The following is a 24,495-nucleotide window of genomic DNA, read 5'->3' on the forward strand; positions in this document are numbered from 1 at the left end:
AATGGGGGAAATAAAATATACAAGCAAAACCTATAAAGAAGTGAAAATAAAATCGGAATTACAAAGGAAAATGCGGAGTTCAATCTTGAACGTGTGGCCCAAATTATCTTTTATTTCCCGTTATAATCAACTGTATGTGTTAAGTGCAGAGTTGTGAAGATGAAAGTTCAAAGCGCAGGTTAATGTTTCACTTCAACAATGACAGGTGATGAGACATGTCTTTATCTTGTATTATGTGTTTTGCCATATGTTCCCGTCTTCTCTTATAAGTTAGGCATGGTAGATTCATTAGCAACTATAACAAGGATCAGAGACATTCCTTTGACAGGATTGTTGTTGTTGTTCCATTGTAATCAGGAGTCAGTCAGGCAGGGGGTGTTAAACACCCATCATAAACGGGGCCTCAGGGTGGGGTTGATGATCTTATTTGCATGAAGAATGGGAACTTTGATCTGGCCACCTGGGAAGATAATGAAGAAGAAGGACTGTAGCAACACCAAATGGGACGGGAAGAAGAGGACGAGGTCATCCAAGCAGAGGGACTGGATTGGACTGTATGAACATTGAGAATTTGCATGTGTGTTTCTATAAAAGACTGGGCCAAGGGATAGTTAGGTGTCAGACTTCATGCCCTGGCAATGGACTCTGTTATTGTAGGGTTTTGAACTGGCCCAGGGTTCTGTAATATTTGTATCTCGAATTGGTTCTATTGTTAAATACAGTTTGAAATTGGCATTTTTCTTATTTAAGTCTTCATTCAAAGAACACGCGGATTAGCAGCTACACACGAGAGGTATTGCGATCCAACACAGGTGAGAAACAGGTCACGTACCTGTATGATGAGATGACATAAGGAGCCTGCGTGTGTTGAATCTAGCAGGAAATGAGCCACATCAGGCCAGATGTAACAGGCTGGAAATGTAAAAGCAACCAAGTCTAAGATATCGAACAAACTTGTGCTTTTATTTTGAACAATCACCCGGTTTGTAATGACAACAATCATGAATGGCACATTAGTGACATCATGCTATCGGAAAAGAAATGGCTGTAACACTAGAAGGCTGATGTCAGGCGTGTGACATAGTGGCGTGGCGAAAGAGCGCCCCCTAGAGGCTCGTAGGCGAGATACCTTCTTCAAAGGTTTTTCACCCCACCTCCTTTAACGCCACTTCTTCCTCTCCCCGTGTTGAAAGTCCTGGTCAGCTCTCCTGGTTTCTCCTCCATTCTCTGATGTCTGTGTAAATTCTCAGTCATCCAGGTCATTGTATCCAAGGTAGTTTTCTCTGTCAACTGGACTGGGTTTCTTCTCTTGAAGACGTTTCGCCTTCTATCCAGAAGGCTTCTTCAGTTCTGAAATCGCTGGGGAGAGCTCTCAAAACATGTGGCTACCCAGACTGGGCCTTCACCAAAACCTCAAGAAAGCCAGACCTCAGCAAAGGAGAGGAGGAGAGAAACAAACGCCGCAGCGTTTCCATCCCCTACCTGTCTGGAGTCTCGGAGAAGTTTAGGAGGATCCTCCAGAAACACGACATACCGGTTCATTTCAAACCCAGCAACACTCTCAGACAGAGGTTAGTACACCCGAAGGACAAGACACCAAGACACAAACAAAGTAATGTTGTTTATGCTGTACAGTGCCAGGAGAAATGCAAGGAACTGTACATTGGGGAAACCAAACAACCTCTACACAGAAGAATGGCACAACACAGACGTGCCACCTCTTCGGGTCAGGATTCAGCAGTCCACTTACACTTAAAGGAGAGTGGGCACTCCTTCGAGGACAGCCAAGTACGGATACTGGCCAGAGAAGACCGCTGGTTCGAAAGGGGGGTCAAGGAAGCTATCCATGTTAAATTGGAGAAACCATCCTTAAACAGGGGTGGTGGCCTGAGGCACTTCCTATCACCCACATACAATGCAGTCCTCCACTCCTTCCAACAGCAAACCAAACATTCACACCATTCCAAGAGACCTGGAGACTCACCACCATGTGACCCAGCAGACAAAGGGGAGACATCTCAACAGAAACTAGGTGAACGACCCGACCAACGACCCTGCTAACGACTCTCAGGTGACCACCCAGATCATTAGCATGCAAATGGTCCACAGGGGCTATATATTTTCAAGCTCTCTCCCCAGCGATTTCAGAACTGAAGAAGCCTTCTGGATAGAAGGCGAAACGTCTTCAAGAGAAGAAACCCAGTCCAGTTGACAGAGAAAACTACCTTGGATCCATTCTCTGACAAACACAGGTAAACATGTATGACGTCATCCCACCTGAACAACCTCCAGGATTCAGCTGATGGAACCAGTCAGGATGAGCAAAGAGGAGAAAATGGAGCGGGGAAGAAGAAGAAGAAGACAGTAAGAGTCATAAAGATTGTTTTTGATGGTCCATCATCAACGATGCCTCATCATCAGAACTTTCCGGATCAGGTCAGCTCTGGTCAGTTTTGCTGTAGTTGGTCAGTTGGACACAAGGTGGAGCTGTTTATCCACACTGAATCTGGGGGTCACGGCGCCGCTGCGTAAGAGCGTGAGAAAGCCTGAAACACACACACACACACACACACACACACACACACACATTACTCTCTATCAACATTTGTGTCTTCTCAAAACAACAAGAAAGTAGCAAGTCTTCCAAGTCCTTCGTGATTAAACACTTTTTCTGCAAATATTTACTGTCTAGGCTTGAATTCTTTCAGTTTTTAATCCATGGTGCACATATGGGTGGAGGTAGGTTTGAGCCCTGGATGATTTAGCAGTTTGTTGCAGGGCCCCGTGTGAGCGTTTGAGGGTTCAGTGCCTTGCTCATTGGCACCTAGGCAATGTTCTGAAGGTGATCTGGCACCTTCACCTACTACCAGAATTTCTTTCATGTTTTGTCCGCACTGGGGCTTGAAATAGGAACCCCCTGTTTCTCTGCCCTGGGAAAATTTAGTCAAGAAGACGAAAAAAAAAATCGGGAGTCCTGAGACTAACTTTTCCATGCTAGTGATGAAAAAAAGTGTATTTACATTTTCAAATGGTCTCCGTGGTCTTAAGGCATTCGGTATTAAAATTATCACCATCTTCTGGATGTGAATTGACTGTGGAAACCAGCGGCCCTCTGTGATAATGCCCCCCCAGGGGTCACGCTCCCCAGGTTAGAAACTTCTGCCCCGAAGTTTGGATCATGTAGCTAGTGTGAATCTGACGGGGAAAAGGTCGTCAACGCACACACATGTTGGCGTTGCTACGACGACAGTGATGAGCAGGACAATCAAACTGTCAAAAGTGACGACAAACCTTCAATAGTTTATTTCACCAGAAGAGTCATTTCAGTAATAACTTAATTAGATTAATAACATAATTAGAATGCCTGAATAAATGAACGCTTTCAACATAATTACATATCTGAACCCTGGATAAATTTAGATCAAGGAACACATTTTGAACAAGTGCCCAAACAAAAGAACAATTGTGGATTCGGACATACGATGGTAAAAAACGAGTCAGTGGCAACTGGCAACCAGTTAGAAAACATCACAATTAAAATGGCCCAGTTAATCAATATAGTTGAGTAGTATTTTAGTTTACCAATTAGTAGTATTTTAGTTTTAGTTTTATTATCCAAATGTTCAAATAAAAGCCTTCGTTCAGTCGCGGCTTCCGCTCACACACATACAAAGCGATGCTAATTTATGATGCATGAACCTGCAGCTGGTCGTCGCTGGGACCAGGAGCTGTGGTCGGGCAACCCTGGAACCAGAACCAGAACCACCCCCACAGCAAGCAGCACCGGTCCAAAGTCAATGTATCACTTTTCTTCAGCTGTGGGACGTCACTCTGAGTAGGTCCACACGGTATCGGACGTTCTGAAGGTTTTCTTCTTCATCGTATGTAAAATCTGGACAAAATCAGCAGCGTGGAGGACGGACCTGCCAAGATTCCGCTGATGGGATCATCTGAGCGAAGCTTTCTTCTGTTCCGTCGCTTCATTCTTCACGTTCCTCTTGATCACTAACAGAGCTCAGATGTTCCCCCAGCCCTCCTCTTCATCAGATATTTTACACGGTTTCTATAGGAACCGCTTCATCGTGCTCTGCACTGATGTGTGTGTGACCACTGCCGTCATTTCAAGTAGTAGAATCATCAACAAACATCAGGATGGGAAAAAAATGTATGAGCCTCTGATGAGCACAGCGCGATGAATAAAGCCCCTCAGGGTCATTATACACCTGCTCATCTGGTCAAATGACAGAAAACATCTCAACAATGCTGAGGAACAGCGTCTTGTTAAAGGCAGAAACCTCAGACGGAGCCCAGTGTAAAGGGAGGGATTGACCTTTGAACCTAATGCCCCATTTTTGAGCGGGTTCGCATCTTGGTGTGGCGCTTCCAGTAACTGATGTGTTCAGGGTGTGTAGGAACTGAGAGCGCTCATCTGCAGAAAAATGTTTTCCAGATGTTCCTGACAGATTCTCGCAGGAGGTGGATTTTAAGGCAACATCTTGGCCTCAGAGAACGAGGCCATCGCTCATTTTTATGTTTTAAATTTCAAACATCTGGCAATGGGGAGAAAGCAAAGCATTGTGGGGGGAAAAGCTTGGACAGTGGGAGGAAACACAAGTGGTTCCTCCTTCTCGCTGTCCTGAGGCGCCTCTGTAAAATTCTGATCTGATTTTTAATGTAACAATAAACAACCCTAATCAGTGTAAAAATCATTAAAATGTGCTGCCCCCAGTGGCCAGTGGTCGGAACTGCAGTTTTGGATTCACGGTAAAATGTTCTGTTCTCAATCATAAATGTGTTAAAGAATGTGTGTGGAATCACTCATCTATGCACACACCAACTGTCACACATGCACACTATCACCCAAATGCACACACCCTCAGAGAGAGTTATGTTCCTGATAAAATGCAGAACATTCATATCAGTTTACACTTGGTTTATGATCTGGCCTCGCAGTCAGCCAACAAAAACTCACCTCCCTTTAACTTGACCTCCCCCAAAGATACCATGGAGGAAGTGTGTGTGTGTGTGTGTGTGTGTGTGAGGAAAGGATGCAGGCCTGACAGTCTGGGGTAGATGCTAACACGTCATCCATCTTTTGAAAACATGCACTGGTCGTCACGTGACCTGCTGGCTAGTTCACATGAGATGTTCAGGAGATTTCAAGTGACTTTCACCCGACTTGGGTGTGAACTTGTCTGCGCTTGTCAGAAATGGCGTGCGCGTGATTCCTCTTTGCTCTCATCCAGGGTTACCATAACAACAGCAACATGTTTTAGTGTGTCTTCTACAACCAGAGGACACAATGTTGCTTCAGTAAATATTTGCCTTCAGCAGTTTTACCGCTAACGGCTAGCCAGCCCCGTCAGTGCTAACTGTTGATGTCATCACCCTGTGGGGGGGAATGACAGCTCGCGTGTCAGAAGTGTTTATTTGATCATAACGGGATAATAGTGAAATCAGCCGAGTCATCGTGTGGACACAGATTTTCATGCAGAACCAAAAGAAACCAGATAATTTATCAGAGGTGTAGCTGTTATTTTTAGATAGGAAATGGAGTGTGAGGAAATGTGAAGAGTGGGAGGGATGGTTCTGTCTGTCAGGCAGATCCACATGGAGTTACGCAACACCGTTATGCTTGTGAGGACGCACGTGTGTGTGAGTGTGTGTGTGAGAAAGAGCCACTTTGTCTGGATGAGGACGGCTCTTCGGAGAACCTTGAGGAGGTCCAGAAGCAGGCGGCACCTCACAGCTTGAATGAAACGCTACAGACAGGGTGTTACCATGACGACGACGGCAGCTGTGGTCTCAAAGAACTGGCAAATGCATCAGCTGTTTTGATCGCGATGACATCATCAGTGTTAATCGATTTGATGTTGTCATTGTTGACAACACACACACACACACACACGCACACACACACACACACACACACACACACACACACACACACACACACGGCCTCCAGGACAGCGAGGATTCTGGGTAGAAAGTTGCGGTTGTTCTTCTGGTTTCTGTGTTTACAGTAAAGTCTGATGAGGCAGCAGCTCCCCGTTTGAGAAGATAATTACCTCCAACACACCTTTGCACGCTCTCACACGAATCCAGATCCACAAACGACCAGAACGTCTGTTAACTTTTATACTCAAGTTTAATTTAGAATGCACGTTCTCTCGGAGGCCGTCGTACAAAAAGAAACCGCTGAGTGACCACAGACAAATGCTGCTCAGCAACATTCAGACCACAACCGAACAACGCGTGACAGGTTCTGAGAGTCCAGAACCAGGAGTCCAGAACGTGTTTGTGATTTTATGACCATGCAAACTGATCAATAAACATGCTGCAAAGTGTAGAAAACATGGCTAGAAAAATGAAAAACGGGAGGAGCTGAGCCGCGTCCCGGCAGTGCGAGGTCAAACTTCCCATCAGCTGCTGTAACATCCACATATTTGTTCTGTCCTGTCAGCTTGGAACGTGTCTCACAAGGTTTCTTTTTTTAAATATACATTTATCCAAATGCTTACCAACCTGAGGGAAATTTTAAAAATCTAGAATTTTCCGATGTGCACGAGACATTTTTTTTTTAAAATGTTCTTTCGTTTTGTATAAATGGTCGTATTTGTGTGACAGGATTAAAGCGCGGGGTAAAAAGGTCGGCGAGTGTGAGGGAGCTGACGGGTTTAGGTCGACGCACGCTCTCTTGTCCACACTGGAATGGCTACAACTCCCGGGCTGCGTTTCGCCCACAGACATCCAGTGGCCGCGTGGTCGGCTGCAAAGGATCATGGGCGTTCAGAACGTGTTACACGGACCCCCGACGGAAAGGTTGCTGGAATATCGAGCAGACAGACAAACGTTGCTGCAGGCGGTCGAGCTCCAAACAAACGATGTGCGGGGGGGGGGGGGGAATACACCCAGAACCACAAAAACACCATCACAAAGTCTGAAGTCCCGCCCATCTGCAGTGTGTGGCGTGCTGCTGAGGCAGCACCACAGAGGGGGCACAGCAACACACACGGATGATGGAGCGTGAGTGAGGGGGGGGGCACTGGTCTGAGGTCAGTTCCACAGTCAGATCAAACATGTTCAAAGGGAATCCTGCAGCTCACGTGCACGGTCCTGTAGGGTTTCTGCTGCGCACACACGCATGACCTGCGCCGTCGCTTTAGCATCAGTGTGTCGTGAACAGAGCAGCAAAGCAGGAAGTGAAACCTGTTCACAGGTCATGGAGCTGTAGCGAAGGCGGCAGTCTGGATCCCAAGGCCCGTCCCAGTGACCCGATGCCCCACTGGATGATGGAATAAAAGAAAACAAAGAGGAGAAGAAGAGCAAGAGTGATGGAGGTGTGACAATGGACTGCAGCGGCGCGTTCACTGCCCGTTAACGTTCTTCACGATGGGGCTGGATCCGTCGGCCGCCGCGGCGGGCTGGGCATTGTCGGCTAGGTTGTGCGCGTGCTCCAGGAACAGGTCTTTGAGCACGCTCAGTTCCTTGCTGAGGAGCTTGATTTTGGCCTCCAGGCGTTCGTTCTCCTCCTTCAGCTCGTTGACACGTTGCTGCGTGTCCATGGCCTTCTGTTTGCTGCGCATGCGGCTCTTCTTCACCGCCAGGTTGTTGCGTTCGCGGCGCATCCGGTACTCCTCGCTGTCTTTGTCGGCAGGTTGCTTCTTCATCTTGCTGGGGGGGAGGGCCTTTCCTCCTCCGGCTGTGGTGGCGGGGATGAGCTGGGGGACCTGTTGCAGGGATGAAGACGCGGCGGCGTGGGCCTGGCTCTGGATGACGCTCACGCTGTTACTGTCAGCTGTGGTTAGTTTCGGCTGTGACGGCCGGCTCATTTGGATGTGCTGCCTGCAGATGGGCGTCCGAGTCACCTCACCGAGACCTTCTTCGTCGGTCTGCAGGAGAAAAAGAGAACAGCAAATTAAATTGCATCCTTGTGCAGGTACAGGGAACAAAAATGACAGGAAGTCACAGTTGGCACTGGTGGCTGTTAGCCGCTTCATAAAAACAGGATCTCACCAGCTAGGAAGATCTTAAAACCATCATTGTCATGACCACCTGACGGCGAAGGCAAAAGGACAGTCGAGCCGCGCAAGAACAAGACGCCCTCATTGTCCAGGTCAAACACGGTGAAAGGGTCATTAAAAGGCACCTCGAGTTTCACCCTTTTGCATTTTGAAGTTGTGCTCACAACCACAAAAGTTCAACTAGTGATAATAATATGAAACCATCAAACAACAGACATCAGCTGCCTGGACTACATCTTAATCACACTTGACCATTTCTAATCCTCATTTTCTGCCCTGACTGATCCATACCAGCTCACCTACAGGACAGACATGTCCTCCAGGAGCCAAAAAACACTGCACTCGTGCCGTCTTCAAGCACCTGAAGCAGGCAGAGAAACTGGGTCCTGGACGGTGACCCTCATATTGTTCTATACCTTTCAGATCGGAGGCATTCAAGTGCATCTACTTTCCTTCATCATACCAAGTGTGCGATAATATATTATATAATGTTACATCCAGTCTGTAACATGTATAATATAATGTTACAGCCAGTCTCAGGGTAACTCTGGCCAACAGATTCGTTTCCGGAACTCGGACACACACACACACACACACACGTTTTAGTACGCATTCGCTTGGAAATGTTATTCCACGCGCTCGACGAAGAGGAGCCTTGTGATTGGTCGATGCGTTGCTATGCAGCCAGTCAGCTGTGCGCAGCAGAAAACGCTCCGGGTGGATCCGAGCGGCTGTTGCCTGCTGTTGCATCATCATCGCTCGTCTTTGTGACTGGAGAGGGGAACTCCGGTGTTCAAACCAGACAATTCATCCGTCCTAAATTTTGCCCGACCCTCGTAAATGCGGGTCAAAATCCACACACGAACGACGTCAGCACCACACAGCCCGATCCGAACATTTTCAAGCGCTCCGACTAACTTTTGTTTCCCACAAATACTTAAGAGATCGGTTATTTTATGATCCCGGATTAGATAACCACAAACCAACGGATGGATTTCAGGGCTCATACCTCGCATTTTCCCGCGATGAATCTCAATAACGAACCGTTCTATGTCTAGCTAGGCATCTTGCCAGCTAGTTAGCATGCAATGCTAAATAGCCACTGTTCGTCTTTAGCGCAGTTTGCTGGGCCTTTTGACTCGAAAAAACGGCTTACCTTCACACAGCACCGGGAAATTGAAGTCTTTGTCCCCAATAAGAAAGTATCGAGGTAATTTTCCCAATAATATTCGTCTCTGAAGGATCCGACTGGTTTTGTTTAGAACACACATAGGACGATTGCGAAATCTCTTTTACCTAGTTCGGCAACGTTGTAGTTTGACCAATCAGAAGCGAGCAGGTCGGCGCAGAGAGGGCCGTAGACCAATAGGAGACATGCGCGCGGCAGAATGACGTAAACCCCTCCGTGACTGACAGTGCCCTTAACCAATCAGAGCCTCCGCTTCCTGTTTGTTTATGCAATTTGAGCCAGAAGGAATGAGTTCGTACATGACTTAATGTGACTGACGACACAAAAACCTGTGAATATTTGCCACAGCTTTACAACCTGTGATGGTCCGATTTTGTTTCAACATTCTAAATCCAAAACAAAAGCACTGTTTTTAATCGTTTATGACTGTAGGGTCATCATGTCTTGTCGTGTTTTATGTGTTATGTTGGGAAATGCATCACTTGACTTTTGCTATTAAATATGTAGTCTCATTTATACAATGACAATGAAGGCTTCTGAATTTTATCATATGTAAATTCTCACCTCCTGTCAAATCGCAACCAGGATTTTTAAACGTAAAAACCTGCTAATATCTGTTTCATGTGCAGTGTTTCTTACCTGTGTATGTACATACAGCCACATGTGTACACACACATATTTGGACTCTAGACAAGACCATTTTTGTAATGTTCTGTAATTTTAAAACTGCTCTGACTTATCAGTGTGTTTATCTCTGTGCTCTGAAAATCCTCAGGGGACCTCTGAATATAGCAGAATAATCAGTCAGAGCTAAAGGTCATGATGCTGAAGGATGTGACATTAAAATGTAATTCCGGTACATTCGCTGAGCCTCCTGCTTTATCCATGACAAATATAACGGCAAACTATTTTTTTCTATTTAATGTTGCAGTTTGAATAAAAAAGAAAAACATCTCCAGAATTTAAGTAGGAAAAAATTAGATGGAAAAACTCAAATTCCACAATGGTGTTTCCTAAAATAAGGAGGAAAGAGAATTCGTTTCCTCCCCACGTCAACCGACAGAGGGCGCTCCGGTCCAGGAGCTGGTCCCTGGCTCGCCCATTGGCCCGGGACCCCATCCTGGTCGTCCTGAGCCTACGGGCAGCCGCGTAGTCGCCTATCGTGAAAGAGCTTAAAAACTGACATGTAAAAAATATAGGGCTTGAATTACTGGAAACGGATCTGCAATCGCAGACGATTTTAAGTTCAACAGATGTATTTGTCATTTTCTTTGTTTACGGTTTCTGATATTTAGGATCTATTATTATAATTATTATTTATGATATTTATGGATACTCCTCAGCTCCACCTGATCAATGATCACCGATCACCGGTTGATTAGTCTCTACAGCTTCTGCCCTCGCTCTCTCTCTCTCTCCCTCGCTCTCTCTCTCTCCCTCGCTCTCTCTCTTTCCTGTGCGCGTGAACGGGGCTCCCCGCCCACTCCTCACACTATATAAACCCACTTTGACAGTTCTGTCCCGACTACAGCAGCAGGATATTGCTTTATTCGGTGTGCCGGAGCAGTTGTCGACCCGGTCCCGTCCTCGCGAAGCCTCACCGACTGTGCCAGGTTCTCCGAATTGCAAGCAGCGGAACGACCCTCACCAACTCATTAAACTCCTTCACCCTATTTCCCCGGAGCTTCTCGCCATGCCTGCCCGGGTCTAAGTTCTCCATGGAGCTCACAAACCTGTACGAGGTCGCACCCCGGCCCCTAATGAGCAGCCTGAACCACGTCCAGCAGGCGTCCTCCGGCTACAGGGAAGCAGCGGAACTCGGTGGAGACATCGGGGACAACGAGACGTCCATCGACCTGAGCGCCTACATCGACCCGGCGGCCTTCAACGACGATTTCCTAGCGGACCTTTTCCACCACAGTGCACGACAGGACAAGCTCAAGACCATGAACGGGGAATACGACTCGGTCCAGTGTGGTCCGGGTCCACAGCAGCTCTACATGTCCAACTACATGGAGTCCAAACTGGAGCCGCTCTACGACCACAACCCGCCGCGGATACGACCCGTGGCCATCAAGCAGGAGCCCCAGGACGACGTGGACCTGAACCCGGGCCTGCAGCCTACTTACCACCACACGAACACGCATTCCCAGCAGTACTCGCAACATTCCCAGCAGCCGCAGCCGCACCTCCAGTACCAGATTGCGCACTGCGCGCAGACTACCATGCACCTTCAGCCGGGTCACCCGACCCCCCCGCCGACCCCGGTGCCCAGTCCGCATCAGCACGCGCTCCCTCACCACCATCACGTGCAACAGCCGCGCACCAGCAGTGCCAAACACAAGAAGTACATCGACAAGCACAGCGCGGAGTACCGGCTGCGGCGCGAGCGCAACAACGTGGCCGTGCGCAAAAGTCGCGACAAGGCGAAGCTGCGCAACCTGGAGACGCAGCACAAGGTGGTGGAGCTGACGGCCGACAACGACAGGCTGCGGCGGCGCGTCGAGCACCTCACCCGGGAACTCGATACGCTACGGGGCATCTTCAGACAGCTACCGGACGGATCGTTCAAGCCCAGCTGAGGTTTCCCCACTGTGGGAGGACTGGGAGAACTGGCGCGCTCGAGCTCAGAGGCAGCTGTGGGACTTGGGGAGGGGGGGGGGGGAGACGTCGGTAAAACGCATTACGTTTCTGGACAAAACTGAAGAAAACTCTTCGGGCTGCACGTAGGTGACGCCACTCGGCGTCTTCTCACCCTCGGATCACTTATCGGTCGCTTATTGATCAGCCGCTGTGAAGGAGGCCGGACTCTTCCGACTCTTCGTGCCTTCGTGCAGCAGCAACGCTCTGCAGCTCATGGTGACGCGATGCGTTCACGTGTGTCCAAACTGAATCTGGTAACTGCAAGCAGATCCGAACACCTGGAATGTAGACGGGCGAGGGCTCCGAAGGCGTGGAACCGGCTCCCTCGCCTGTTCAGGTGGACTGAAGCAGCTCCTGTTGCAGTGAAACGTGGACGCGAGGTTTTCCCACACAGTTGCTCTCTTCATGCAACAAGTTGCTCTGATACGTTATTGAAAAACAAAATGTGATCAGAGTTTCTATGCACCCCCTACACACACACACACACACACACACACACACACACACACACACACAGAGTGCCTTCTGATGACCTTTGACCTGCAGGAAAAGGAAGCACTTTTTTACAAACTAATATTAAACCAAATTTCTTCTTGACTGTAAAATACATGTATGTATGTATGAATGGATATATATAGTAAATATATGTGAAATGCCAAAAATCTGAATGATAATAAATAAAGCTGTTTCATCACATTCTGACTCTTTTACTGAACATAAGTTCATGAAGTATTTTGTTGTTGTCTGTCAGTGTTAAATGTCCCAGTATAACCAGTTAGACAGTTCATTTAAAAAAAAAAAAAGGTTAAAAAAATCACAGCTGATCATCATCACAAGCATTTCGGCTCCCGGCTGCTGTCAGATGGAGGATGGTGCTGGTGGGAAGTGGCCAGAGGTTAAATGAAGCTGTGAGACGCGCTAACAGACGCTAACGGCGGCAGTCTGTTGTTTTCTCATTCAGACTGAAAGTCTCAGTCTCATCGAGGAAGTTCCCCGAACTGTACAGATTCTCCTCAGTATCAACGTATAGAAAGATCAGAAAATTGCTGCTTTACATTTAAACTGACCAAGTCAGGTGTTCCCATGGCAATAAAGTAATATTTCACATGTCATCTGAGTGTTGGATTTCTCCATGGGCGGAGCAGAGGTGCTATACCGCATCCAACCACCAGGCTTCACTCAGGAGGAAGCTCACTTGGGTGACATTGTGCACAGGTGTCACCATCAAATGAGGAAGATAATGCAGATTTTCTCACTGGTATCCCAGCATGCTTTGGGGCTGATACTTTTGGGGACTTTCAATCATCAGTGTGTGGTGGTGTGGAAACACAAACCTTTCCACAAGTATCTGACACCTTAATAATAGACAGAATGATGAAAGTAAAGTCCCTTCAGCTCCAGCTCTGGTGCTGCTGTTCCACGCTGAAGGGGTGGAGCTCTGAAGGCACCCCAGAAGAGCTGAGAGGGACTGGTCACATCTGTGGAACATGTAGGAGGATCACTGAAGTTCCTACGAACACAAGCAGCACACACGCACATACACACACACACGCACAAACCCACATCCTTGTACTGTCCTCATTGTGAGAACTTCCACACATGCCTGGTGCGCTAACTACTCACCCCTGACCCTGACCTCCACCTAAATCCAATCCTAACCTAACCTTCAAAGCAGGTCTTTGAAAGTCCTTTGAGAGGCAGCCAAAATGTCCTCATTTGTCAAAAATGTCCCCTCTTTGCTTGTAGAACGAGGATCTTTGTACAGTATATGGTCCATATGTGGCAAGCACAAAAAAACACACACACACAGACACACACACACACACATTCTGTTTGCTTTGAGGTTTTTCCTCTTTACCAGAAAGTCTTCTAAATCAGAAGACGTTGTTCCTCCTTTGGTGGGAGAGTTTCCTCTTTGTTAGCCTAGCATTGAAGGCTAACTCAGTACTCATCCTCTAGATGCTGCAGCAGAGGAATGTGTCAAGTTCTCAGCTGCAGCGAAGCACACCTCAGAAATTAGAAAGAGGAATTTTGCTGGGGGGGTTTATCTTATCAGTGTTTACTGTAAGCACTGCCGACGTCTGTCTGCTTGGCTCCATTGAGATGGTTCTCACTGTGGGCCTGATCTGATGGCTGCCAGCTGTTCTGAGTTCTGATGGCTACAGATCTCTGACTCAGTCATTCTGTACTCAGGTAAAGTCACCATCATCAGTCTGTGTGTGTGCGTGTGTGTGTGTGTGTTCTTGTACATGAAGCTAGGAGGGCCACAAGACATATGACATTATGTCTGGTCCTCAAAATTCAAAGGTTCCTGTCAAAAATGGGGTCTAGGTTACACTCCTCCCTTGGTTCAAGTCCTGATCCAGGAGGTTCTGCTGGGGTCCGTTCCATTTCTGCTAGCTTGGGGCAGATACTGGGAGGGTCTTTAAGCATGAGGCCAGCAGGAGCTCTGAATGGGAGCTGGAAGCAGCTTCCTGTTAGCAACACAGCTACATCCAACAGTTTCTGACAGTGATGACAAGTTTCAGGGGGGCTTGTGAGGTCCAACAGGTACCATTCTGTTTTCTTGCTACCCAGAAGAAGATTCTAAACTCTGCCAATTGAGATATGAATGTGTTCTCTTTTCTAGAACTCTCACTTCTCAGTTGAGAGTGATTGACAGCTGACCTGGACTTCTGTGAGGTGGTCACAGGAAATGATGTCATCAGTAAAGGAGGGGACTGTGACCATGATAACCCTGGATGGTGACTGACATCCTGGAGGGCAGTGAGATGAAATGAAGATTGCGTGATAAGAGTGAGGTGCACGCACACACACACACACACACACACACACACACACACACATGTGAAATCCCCTGATGGGCTGTATCATGTTTTTGACGTCACCTCGCGTCACGTCGCTGAACAGATAAAAACTCCGGTTAAACCCGGTCGAAGCAACTTTAAATGCAAATTTATTTTTTCTCTTCTTCACGTCCTTGAATTCTGAAATTACGCAGGTTTAAACAGGTTTTTTTGGCCAATGTGAAAGTGATTAAACACACACTCACTCCCCCTTACACACATACACAGTGTGTATGTGTGTGTGTGTGTGTGTGTGTGTGTGTAGCTGTGATTGATGGGATTGTTTAAAGCCAGGGAGGTTTTTGGAAAGCTCTGCTATTGTTTCAGCTCTTGGCAAGGTGGTTTCTTTAGAAAAACAAGATGGGGGGGGGGGATGAATTAGAACAGAATTCTTGCTGTCTTCACTTGCTGAATGTGATCGCTGCCTGTTGGGATCCCTGTGCTTAAAATTTTAAAAACTACCCAGAGCGAACCCCCCCCCGACCCCCCCAAGCACAGCAGGAATGTACCAACACACAAACATGGCGTCAGCCCAGAACCTCCACTCTGTTCTTGTTATTCTTACAAGATGTTTTGGTGTTCATCCACCTCTACAATATGCACACACACACACACACACACACACACACACACACACACACACATACACCCAGCATTCCCAGTGGCTCCACTACAGAGCTGAGGGATCGTGATGGATGGGAGAAGGTTGTGGTCTGCTCCAGATCAGATCAGAGGACACAGTCCACTCCATATTGATCATCTCATCAGAGCCAGCAGAGCCAACAACCTTTGTCGTTTCCATGGCGATCCCAGTGATGCTCTGACTGATGTCCTGCTCCCTTAAACTGGACTGGAGTCCGTCGTCATTAGGCTCCGCCTTCTTCACCGCTGGGCTGGTTCATTAGTAGTTTGCTCCATGACACGGCTACATACAAACAACAAAGATGGCCACTACACATGTGGCACCACACCTGTAAACCAATCAGCAGAATCCTCAACGTCACGTAACGCGTTCGTAACGATACCGATGAAGGCTGGCGTCCTTCATCAATCCAATCAGGACGATCGCCCTGCTAGCATGCGCACGATGCTCAGCTAACATGATGGGACATGTAAACAGAGATGCCCTGAGGCCTGCGTGTTTATGGTGATGGCGTGTTCAGGTGTAAACAGGCGACGTCGACATCGGCAGCACGAGCTAACACCAAACTGACGTGATTCGCGGTGCACGTTGGGGGTCAGAAACACACCAATCGGAACCTGTGTTACACAGGCCAGAGTCCTCACAAAGGTAGGAGTCCAATCCTGCGTGTTTGTGGGTTGTGTGTGGGCAGGCGATGGCGACAGGTGAATAATTGGTGGATTAAGACACGGCCTTCAGTCTGGAGTTTCTGGGCGTGGAACAGTAGGCTGAGGTGAGATTAGCTCCACCGCAGTGTGTTTAGGATTACCTTCATTTCACCGGATTATGACGGATTCCATCTGACTGTCAGCAGCTAGGCATCAGTTGCTAGGCAGCGCTGCAACAAGCACTGCAGTATGACTGACGCCACCACACTGACTGTTATATATTCAACAATTAGCCAGAAAAAAGATGCGTTCAATGCAGACTGTTCATTTTTTTAGCCAATAACAACAACAATAACAAACAGCCCAGTTGTGACGCGGTGAACTTTGACCTTTCGCCTGCATGTTTCTCCTGAAATGCTGCAGATGTTGCGATCGGCTCCAAATCTTCATTCATAATCCATCACTCTTCAATAAACAGGAAGTGTGAAGGCTCCAGCTGTGCCGCTTAAACATCAGCACAACAATGTTGGAGTATTCTTTTTTCAGAAGCAGCTAAAATAACACCGAGGAAACACAACGGGAATGTTTGATGATCAGCTATTATGAGGTCTTGTAGATGTTGGTGCAGATGTTTACATGAGAGTGGTTGGACTACTTTCAGTAATTTTGGTAGAAATGAGATAAGTTGAGCAGATTTCTGAAGCTAATATCTGCTAAAGCTAGCTCCATCCATCCAATGAGTCAATCCAGGACAACCACACGTCTGTTTTTAGGTGTTTTAAAACTATTTCAGTTCAGATGTGAAGAAGCTTCTGAGTCCTCATAACGATTCTGCTCAGACACATCACCAACCGTGGCAAAAGTGGCTAAAGTAACAGTGCTTCTAAATTCTGAATTAAACCCAAAGTTCTGCCTGAAAGTCATCCTTCACACCCGACAAACACCTTCTGCCTCTCACCACTCCTCACTTTGTTCCTGACAGCATAAATCAAAAATAATTGTGGTATCAAAGAGGCTTAAATTACTCATGAGGAAAAAATCTGCCTCCAGTCTCAGGTTGTCTGATTAGCTTATCCTTGTTTTCATAGTTAAGCATGTCTTTTCTTCTGCCTGCTAAAGCCCTGTAGATAGAGAAGCACGCTGCATTTGTTTAAGGAACCCGCTCAGCTGCAGTGTTCTTCTGTGACGGCGGCCTGTCGCTGCTGCCAGACAGTTGACGTTCAACACTTCTGAGTGCTGTTCAGGTGTGGTTCATTCATGTCATCCTTCCTTTGACTGGAGCAAGGTTAGCCCGGGAGGTGTTGAACATTGTAGTTGTTTTATCGTAGATTTGTATGGCAAATCATATTGGCGTAGGGTTTTGTGAGTAGATCGAGAACGGAGAAGCCAAAGAGATCATCTCCATTAGCTCACACAAGATTTAAGTGGTTGAATGTGGGTCGGAGGCTTGGCGTCACCATCAGGCTTTTGACCTGACTGGGGGCTTGTGTGGCGTTCATGTGAGCTGAAGCAGCTGAATTGGTTCTATCTGAGAACAAACAGTCAGAACTGTGGTGGGCTGTTCAGGCTGAGGAGCCGATCCGTCAATGAGATGAAGTTAATGTTTCAACAGAACAAACACAGCAGATAGATGGATGGAGCTGCTCACACACAGCACGTCAATGAAAGCAGCACTTTGAAACTGCAAATACACCAAAACTGCAAATAACCACACGTTCTATGGCAGCGAGCACCAGACCTGACCTGGTCACCTGGTCTCCTCCAATAATGGACAGCCCAGAGGCTGCTCCTGAGCACCCAGAGACTGAGGTGGGACACCAGCCATCAGCCATCAGCCATCATTCAGCCATCCCTCCATCCCTCCATCCCTCCATCCATCCATTAGCCATCAGCCATCATTCAGCCATCATCCATCCCTCCATCCATCCATCCATCAGACACCAGCCATCAGACATCATCCATCCATCCATCCACCCATCCATCCATCCATCATCCATCCATCCATCATCCATCCATCCATCCATCCATCCATGCATTCATCCCTCCATCCATCCATGCATTCATCCCTCCACCCACCCATCCATCATCCATCCATCCATCCATCCATCCATCCATCCATCCATCCATCCATCCATCCATCCATCATCCATCCATCCATTCATCCCTCCATCTATCCATCCATCCATCCATCCATCATCCATCATCCATCCATCCATCCATCCACCCACCCATCCCTCCATCCATCCATCCATCCATCCATCCATCCCTCCATCCCTCCATCCCTCCATCCATCCATCCATCCATCCAATCATCCATCCATCCATCCACCCACCCATCCCTCCCTCCATCCATCCATCCATCCATCCATCCATCCATCCATCCATCCATCCAATCATCCATCCATCCATCCCTCCATCCATCCATCCATCCCTCCATCCCTCCATCCATCCATCCAATCATCCATCCATCCATCCCTCCATCCATCCATCCATCCATCCATCCATCCATCCATCCCTCCATCCATCCATCCATCCATCCATCCATCCCTCCATCCATCCATCCATCCAATCATCCATCCATCCATCCCTCCATCCATCCATCCATCCATCCATCCATCCATGATCAAATGTTCTGTTCCTATACTAAAATCCTAAATGTGTATTTCACCACCATCTGCTTCAGACAGGTTTCCTGAGCTGGTTAGCATGCTAGCGCTGCAGCATTAGCGGTAGATAATAGGCATGCCATTCCTGCTGAGCTCCAGCTGGGGGACACTTATTCTGGTTGTTTTTGGACCAGCAGGAGAAATCCTCCTAAAAAAAGTTGTGCTCTGTGTCAAATGGTTCTATTGGGAGTGTTTGGAGCAGAATCTGCCTCACACACAGGCAAGGCTCAACTTCCTGTTTGACACAGCAGAAAACTTTTCTCACAACTCATATTGTGTCAATAATCTCCAGCAGCAGCTCAGTCATGTTGATAACAGTGTCTCAAACCACGATCATGTTGATCTGATCACAGGAAAAGAGAACCTGCAAGAACATCAAAGACTTTTGATGTGAAAACAAGTGAAACTAATCAAAGACTGTCAAATACATATTTATTTAAAGCAATTTATAAGGTTATATCAAAATATCATGGAAAAATACTTTTATTCAAGTTAAATGGTTTCTGTTCCTGCAACATTATTAACAAACACACACACATATACACCCACACACACCCACACACACACACACTTTGAAGCAACATTAGCCCGTAGCTTTAGCAGCCTTTTCTGGTAGAGAGACAGCTAATCTTTGCAATACTACTGAGATTATTTTATATGCTCTCACCCACTCTGAGGTCAGAAACACCACTTTAATGCGGAGAGCAACGCCAGCAGGAGGGGGAGGAGCTAAATCGTTACATGGATGGAAGTTTCAGAAAGTATGAACCTTGATTAGAACCTGGATTATTCCAGATTAGAGCCAGACATAATATTAAGGGAGTTGGCCGATGACATCTGACCCAAAAAAACACAACCGTGTGTATCTGACATGACGGGGCCAAGACACATGGAGTGAACACACTTAACCACAAACACATACACATTCCTGACATACAGAGTCACACACACAATGACGCAGACACCTGTGTCTTGTTGTGTGTTGTTCATTTCACCTCAACTTTATTGATACAGCATCTGTTACAGTCTAGAGTGTCTGTACACAAACCCGGGAGGAGGACAAACTGTCCTTAGAGCTGGTCTAGGAACCACCAGTAAACCAGCGGTGAGACCGGAGCGGTCTACTGGGAGGATCTGATGCTGTCAGCTTCTCCAGATGTGATGGAGCTCGACCTCGTGGGTCAGGAGAAGGATTTTAACGTCTGTTCTGGATTTAATGGGCGGCCAACGAAGAGAAGTCAGCACAGGAGTCATGTGACCCTCTGAAAAAGTCCTGTCAGCGTCTTAGCTTGTTGAAGAATGTTGGTGGAGGTTCTGCCGTGGACCTGATCTCTGTGTGTGATCTGTGATTTGGCTTCGGTCCGTCAGTGTGTTCCGTGTTCTGTTTCGGCCTCGGTTGGATTCTCTGGAGCTGAGCCAGTCAACACAGAATCAGCATTCCTGACTATTCCTACAGCCAGATCTGGGTTCCCCAAAGACCACCTCGCTCAGAGCGAGCAGGTTAAGGCTTCCAAGTGGTCGAGTCAAACTGGTCCAGTTGGAAAGACTCAATTCCCAGCTTCAATAGTCGAGCCGACCAATCAGAGAGAAGGTCCTGTTCATCTCACAGCTGAAGTGAGTTCATCTGCTCTAAAGAAAATATCTTTGTGTGTTCTGACATGTTGCCCAGTTCTGCTCAGCTATTGGTATACAACTCACACACACACGCACACACACACACACACACACACACACACACACACACACACACACACACACAGACAAACACACTTGGGTGTTTAAAGAGTTGACAGATGACTTGTTGGACCTGGTGAAGAGGGCGGAGCTTCTTCTTCAGCCTTAAACTCTCTATGAACCACAGAAACTATGACAGACTGTTGGTGTGTGAATGTTTTTCAAGTCAAGTGGTGCATGAACTCGCTGATTCCTGTCTCCAACAGAACCCTCAACACACATGGAACAGGAACAACATGGGACGGGGACAGGTCTGGGACCAGACCAGGATAGGTCAAGGTCCATGTCCAGGTTTGTTCCAGGTGCAAATCCAGACCGGGACAGGTCAACTTGTCGGTTTAATGTCAATTTCCAGGTCCAGGCCAAGATAGGCCCAAATATAGCTCAGGATAGGTCCACATCGATGTCCAGGTCCAGTACATTTACAGCTTTAACCATCATCTCAAATCTCAGGTCATCTTCCATGGATGGATGGATGGACAAATATGTCTCAAATCTCAGTCCGTGTGTGCGCACATGTAAGTGTGTGTGTGTGTGTGTGTGTGTGTGTTCATTCACATATGTTTTAGGGTATCGGTGTTTTTATAAGGTGGGAGCGAGAAGTGAAGCGGTGAAAGATTGAGACTGAGACAAGAGACGATAAAAATCCAACACGGAGAGAAAAAGGCTTCAAAAATCCGTCTGGATTCCTTTTGATCAACGGCGCTGTTGCACGTCACGCTTTTCAATTCATAAACGTCCTCGTCTTTGGAGATTTTCATCGGTTCCAAACAAAGTTCTTCAGTTCATCAAATGTCCTCAAGTGTCCTCACAGTGTTTACTCCAACCAGTCCTCACAAATACAGGAATACCAGAAACCAGACTGCTTACTCCTGCAGTTTTTACTGGAGAGTGTAGCCACATGTCCCTCGTCTGTAAGCACCCCCACCCTGCACACACACACACACACACACCCTCACACACCCACACCCACACACACACACACACACACAGGTTGAAACTGATCAGGTTCAACCTGTGTTACTGTCAGGACCTGTGTTGTGGGGGGGGTTGTGCCTCTGTCTCCATCTGGAGGCTGTCAGCTCCCCCAGTCTCCCAGTCAGTCTGCCCTCCCTCGCTCCCAGTTGGGTTACCTGACATCACCTGTCGCCTGGACGTGATGGTCAAACAGGACACGTTGGCTCGCTGTCGGTGTCGTTGACCCGCTGTCGCTGCCACTCAGGGTGTTTCTGCTGACTTGCAGTTGTCCATCAGATGTCCCAGAATGCTTTGCATTTGTGACCATGGCAGCTGTAAAAAAAAACCAGAAGTGAAATCTGGCTGATGTTTCCACGTTTGTGTCAGCAGTTTGTCAGAAGAGGCACATCTGACCTCAGATAGATAGATAGATAGATAGATAGATAGATAGATAGATAGATAGATAGATAGATAGATAGATAGATAGATAGATAGATAGATAGATAGATAGATAGATAGATAGATAGATAGATAGATAGATAGATAGATAGATAGATAGATAGATAGATAGATAGATAGATAGATAGATAGATAGGTAGTCAGGTAGGTAGGTAGGTAGGTAGGTAGGTAGGTAGATAGATAGATAGATAGATAGATAGATAGATAGATAGATAGATAGATAGATAGATAGATAGATAGATAGATAGATTAGATCTTTGACCTTCAACAAACCAGCGCTGACGTCAGAGTTTTCATGGTATTCTGAGGACATTCTGTGTTTGCTGAAAAGCCTCCAGATATTTGATTTGATCTGTATTTTCGTCCCTTGATTAGAGTCCACACAGAAGGCAATTGGATCTTCTGGAGTTCAGCAGAGGTCTTCTGGGGGAAGACTGTAAAAATACAGCAGCAGCAGTCATCACGTCTGTGTTTACCGTCTATTTATGTCAGACGTATACAGCGCGGAGGAGCCGGCGGCGTCGCTCTGCTCTGCGGTTCTCCGTGTCTCATTTTGGTCAAAAACCAGCAAAAAAATCGACAGGTTGAGTTGTTGTCATGTTCTGCGATGACGTCCGGGCCAGAGAGCAGAACCAGGCTGCAAGTTCGAACTCAGCTTCCTCTGCAGTGGACAAAGAACGTCTGGAATCAGAGGAAAACCACGCGGGTGACTCCAGCATTTAGGAGGCAATAAAACGCTAGTTGGTGTTTACGCGGTGTCTTTACATGCTCTGTAAACATGAACGTTTCCGATGTTCCAGAGTGGAAGCACCTGGTAAATCACGTTAGCATAAAGACGGGAGTCAGTCTTTATTTGAGCTGCGTGCACAGAAAGAGAGTCGTTATCACATGTGAAGTCTGAAACGTGCTGCTGCTCACAGCGTGTTCCGCAGCCATCGCAGCCGCCTCACGCCAAGGTTGTGGGTTTGATTTCGCCTTCAGCATCCGTCTGGGCAGAGTTTCCGTGTGCTGGAGGTTAACGGAAGGTGGCCAGGCGGCGTCCTGTCAGATTTGTCCACAGGCTGTACGAGACATCGTCCGTTTGGCCAATGAGAACCTCCCGTTTTCTGCAGGACAGGAGAAACGGCAGCAGAAACAGCCTAAATGCAGACTGTACATCAGCTGAGACGCAGACGGAACAGGTTAAAGTCCACAAATTTATCGCTGCAGACTTTAAACTCTCCAGTTACTGATCTACATGCAGCCTAAGGCCTGGCACAGTCACACTGCCACATGCTAACGTCGGTCAGCACCGCTAACTGCTCATGGATGTATGGAGTGTAAACGCTAATCAACTGCTGAGTTGCCAGCTAAGAAATAACTAGTAGTTACTGGTTCACAAACTAGGACAAAATAATGATGTACGAAGGCAAGAAACAGTTATCTGTTAGCATGATGGAATATAAGACTCCCACATTTTCTTGTTTTTAATCTGACTCACCGATAAGTTGAGTCACTAAGTTAATGGGATGTATTTGCACATTAGCATTATGTGCAAATTGCAAGGGTGTTACTGGTATGGTTTAGCATTGTGCATTAGCTTTAAAAAGTAACTTAGCATGTGTCAGCTTCATGTATTAAATCAGTTTGTGTGTTTCTTCTTGGTTTTGTTCCAGTTTGTCTTTGACGATAAAAGCTGATGAAATGTGATATTTTACTGGGTCACATGGCGTCACACTCAAGTTTGGTTGTGCTGCACAGAGATTGGTCAGGCATCGCTACCTGAGTAAACACCCGATAACATTTATGGCATGAAAATATTCAAACTCAGCCGTGCAAACACACATTTATTTAGAGAGCGCTAACAAGAGCTGTGGATGTTGAAGTGTTTAACACGAGCCTGGTGTGTGAGTCTATGAATATGTGTGTACCTGTCTGCAGGGGCATGTGTGTGTATGTGTGTCTGTGTGTGTGTTTGTGTGTGTGTGTGTGTGTGTGTGTGTGTGTGTGTGTGTGTGTGTGTGTGTGTGTGTGTGTGTGTGTGTGTTGGGGGGCTGCAGGAAGGTTTCTGCAGGCACTCAGATTCAGGACCCCCACAGATCTTTCAATCATTAACAGACAATAAACTAAGAAAAAACAGTTTTGTCAAAGGTCAAATGTCAAACAGCTAAGAACCTAAGAGTCAGGGTGGGACAGACAGACAGACAGACAGACAGACAGACAGACAGACAGACAGACAGACAGACAGACAGATGGACAGACTGACAGACAGACAGAGGCTGAGGTTCAGATTGTGTCTCACTCTTGTGGAACAGTTTGATGTCCTCTTTCTACAGTCAGACTTGTCACTCGAATGATTGTCCCAAATCAAATTTGTGTGTGCGTGCATGTGCGTTTCTTATCCAGATTGCAAAACACACACGCACACACACGCACACACACGCACACACACGCACGCACACACACACACACACACACACACACACAAACACACACGCACACACACACGCACACACACACACGTACACACACACCATTTCCACTGAAAATGCACCTCGTAACACAGATGAAAAACAACCTTTCTGTTCTCCTGTCTGACACACTCTGACAGCATCTTCGTCCCAGAAGCTGTGATGGAGGAAGTCCAGCAGGAGACCGATGTTATCAGAACCTGCAGACGCACAGCAGGAAACCACAACTGCACACCGC

At 47.2% G+C, this 24,495-nt stretch overlaps 2 protein-coding genes and 2 long non-coding RNA genes across 6 annotated transcripts; 1 reads left to right on the top strand and 3 right to left on the bottom strand.

Moving 5' to 3' along the window:
- Window positions 1-120: 120 nt before the first annotated feature.
- On the bottom strand, window positions 121-1,324 carry LOC115252071 (uncharacterized). The gene is made up of 3 exons (XR_003890509.1): window positions 1,155-1,324; window positions 833-912; window positions 121-460 (listed from the first exon to the last, which is right to left on the bottom strand). It is a non-coding gene; the product is annotated as an uncharacterized lncRNA (long non-coding RNA).
- A 4,805-nt stretch (window positions 1,325-6,129) lies between these two features.
- Window positions 6,130-9,339, bottom strand: cebpg (CCAAT enhancer binding protein gamma). Its single transcript, XM_003969691.3, has 2 exons — window positions 9,181-9,339; window positions 6,130-7,892 (listed from the first exon to the last, which is right to left on the bottom strand). Exon 2 carries the CDS (start codon window positions 7,830-7,832, stop codon window positions 7,368-7,370), a length of 465 nt encoding a protein of 154 aa, XP_003969740.1. The 5' UTR covers window positions 7,833-7,892; window positions 9,181-9,339; the 3' UTR covers window positions 6,130-7,367.
- A 1,403-nt stretch (window positions 9,340-10,742) lies between these two features.
- On the top strand, window positions 10,743-12,552 carry cebpa (CCAAT enhancer binding protein alpha). The gene has a single exon (XM_003969692.3). The coding sequence runs from the start codon at window positions 10,932-10,934 to the stop codon at window positions 11,793-11,795; it is 864 nt and encodes a 287-aa protein (XP_003969741.1). The 5' UTR covers window positions 10,743-10,931; the 3' UTR covers window positions 11,796-12,552.
- A 6,530-nt stretch (window positions 12,553-19,082) lies between these two features.
- LOC115252065 (uncharacterized) lies at window positions 19,083-24,495 on the bottom strand. Of its 3 annotated transcripts, none has more exons than XR_003890503.1 (3): window positions 22,070-24,400; window positions 21,525-21,681; window positions 19,083-20,281 (listed from the first exon to the last, which is right to left on the bottom strand). It is a non-coding gene; the product is annotated as an uncharacterized lncRNA (long non-coding RNA). The 3 variants fall into 3 exon arrangements; XR_003890502.1 differs by lacking the exon at window positions 19,083-20,281 and having other exon boundaries at window positions 20,344-21,681; window positions 22,070-22,913; window positions 24,365-24,495; XR_003890501.1 differs by lacking the exon at window positions 19,083-20,281 and having other exon boundaries at window positions 20,344-21,681.

The sequence above is a fragment of the Takifugu rubripes genome, chromosome 13, assembly GCF_901000725.2.
Source record: "Takifugu rubripes chromosome 13, fTakRub1.2, whole genome shotgun sequence".
Lineage (NCBI taxonomy): Eukaryota > Metazoa > Chordata > Actinopteri > Tetraodontiformes > Tetraodontidae > Takifugu > Takifugu rubripes.

What these genes read in the sequence shown, in the direction of transcription:
- cebpg (XM_003969691.3), bottom strand. Translation starts at nt 7,832, where the DNA reads ATGAGCCGGCCGTCACAGCCGAAACTAACCACAGCTGACAGTAACAGC.
- cebpa (XM_003969692.3), top strand. Translation starts at nt 10,932, where the DNA reads ATGGAGCTCACAAACCTGTACGAGGTCGCACCCCGGCCCCTAATGAGC.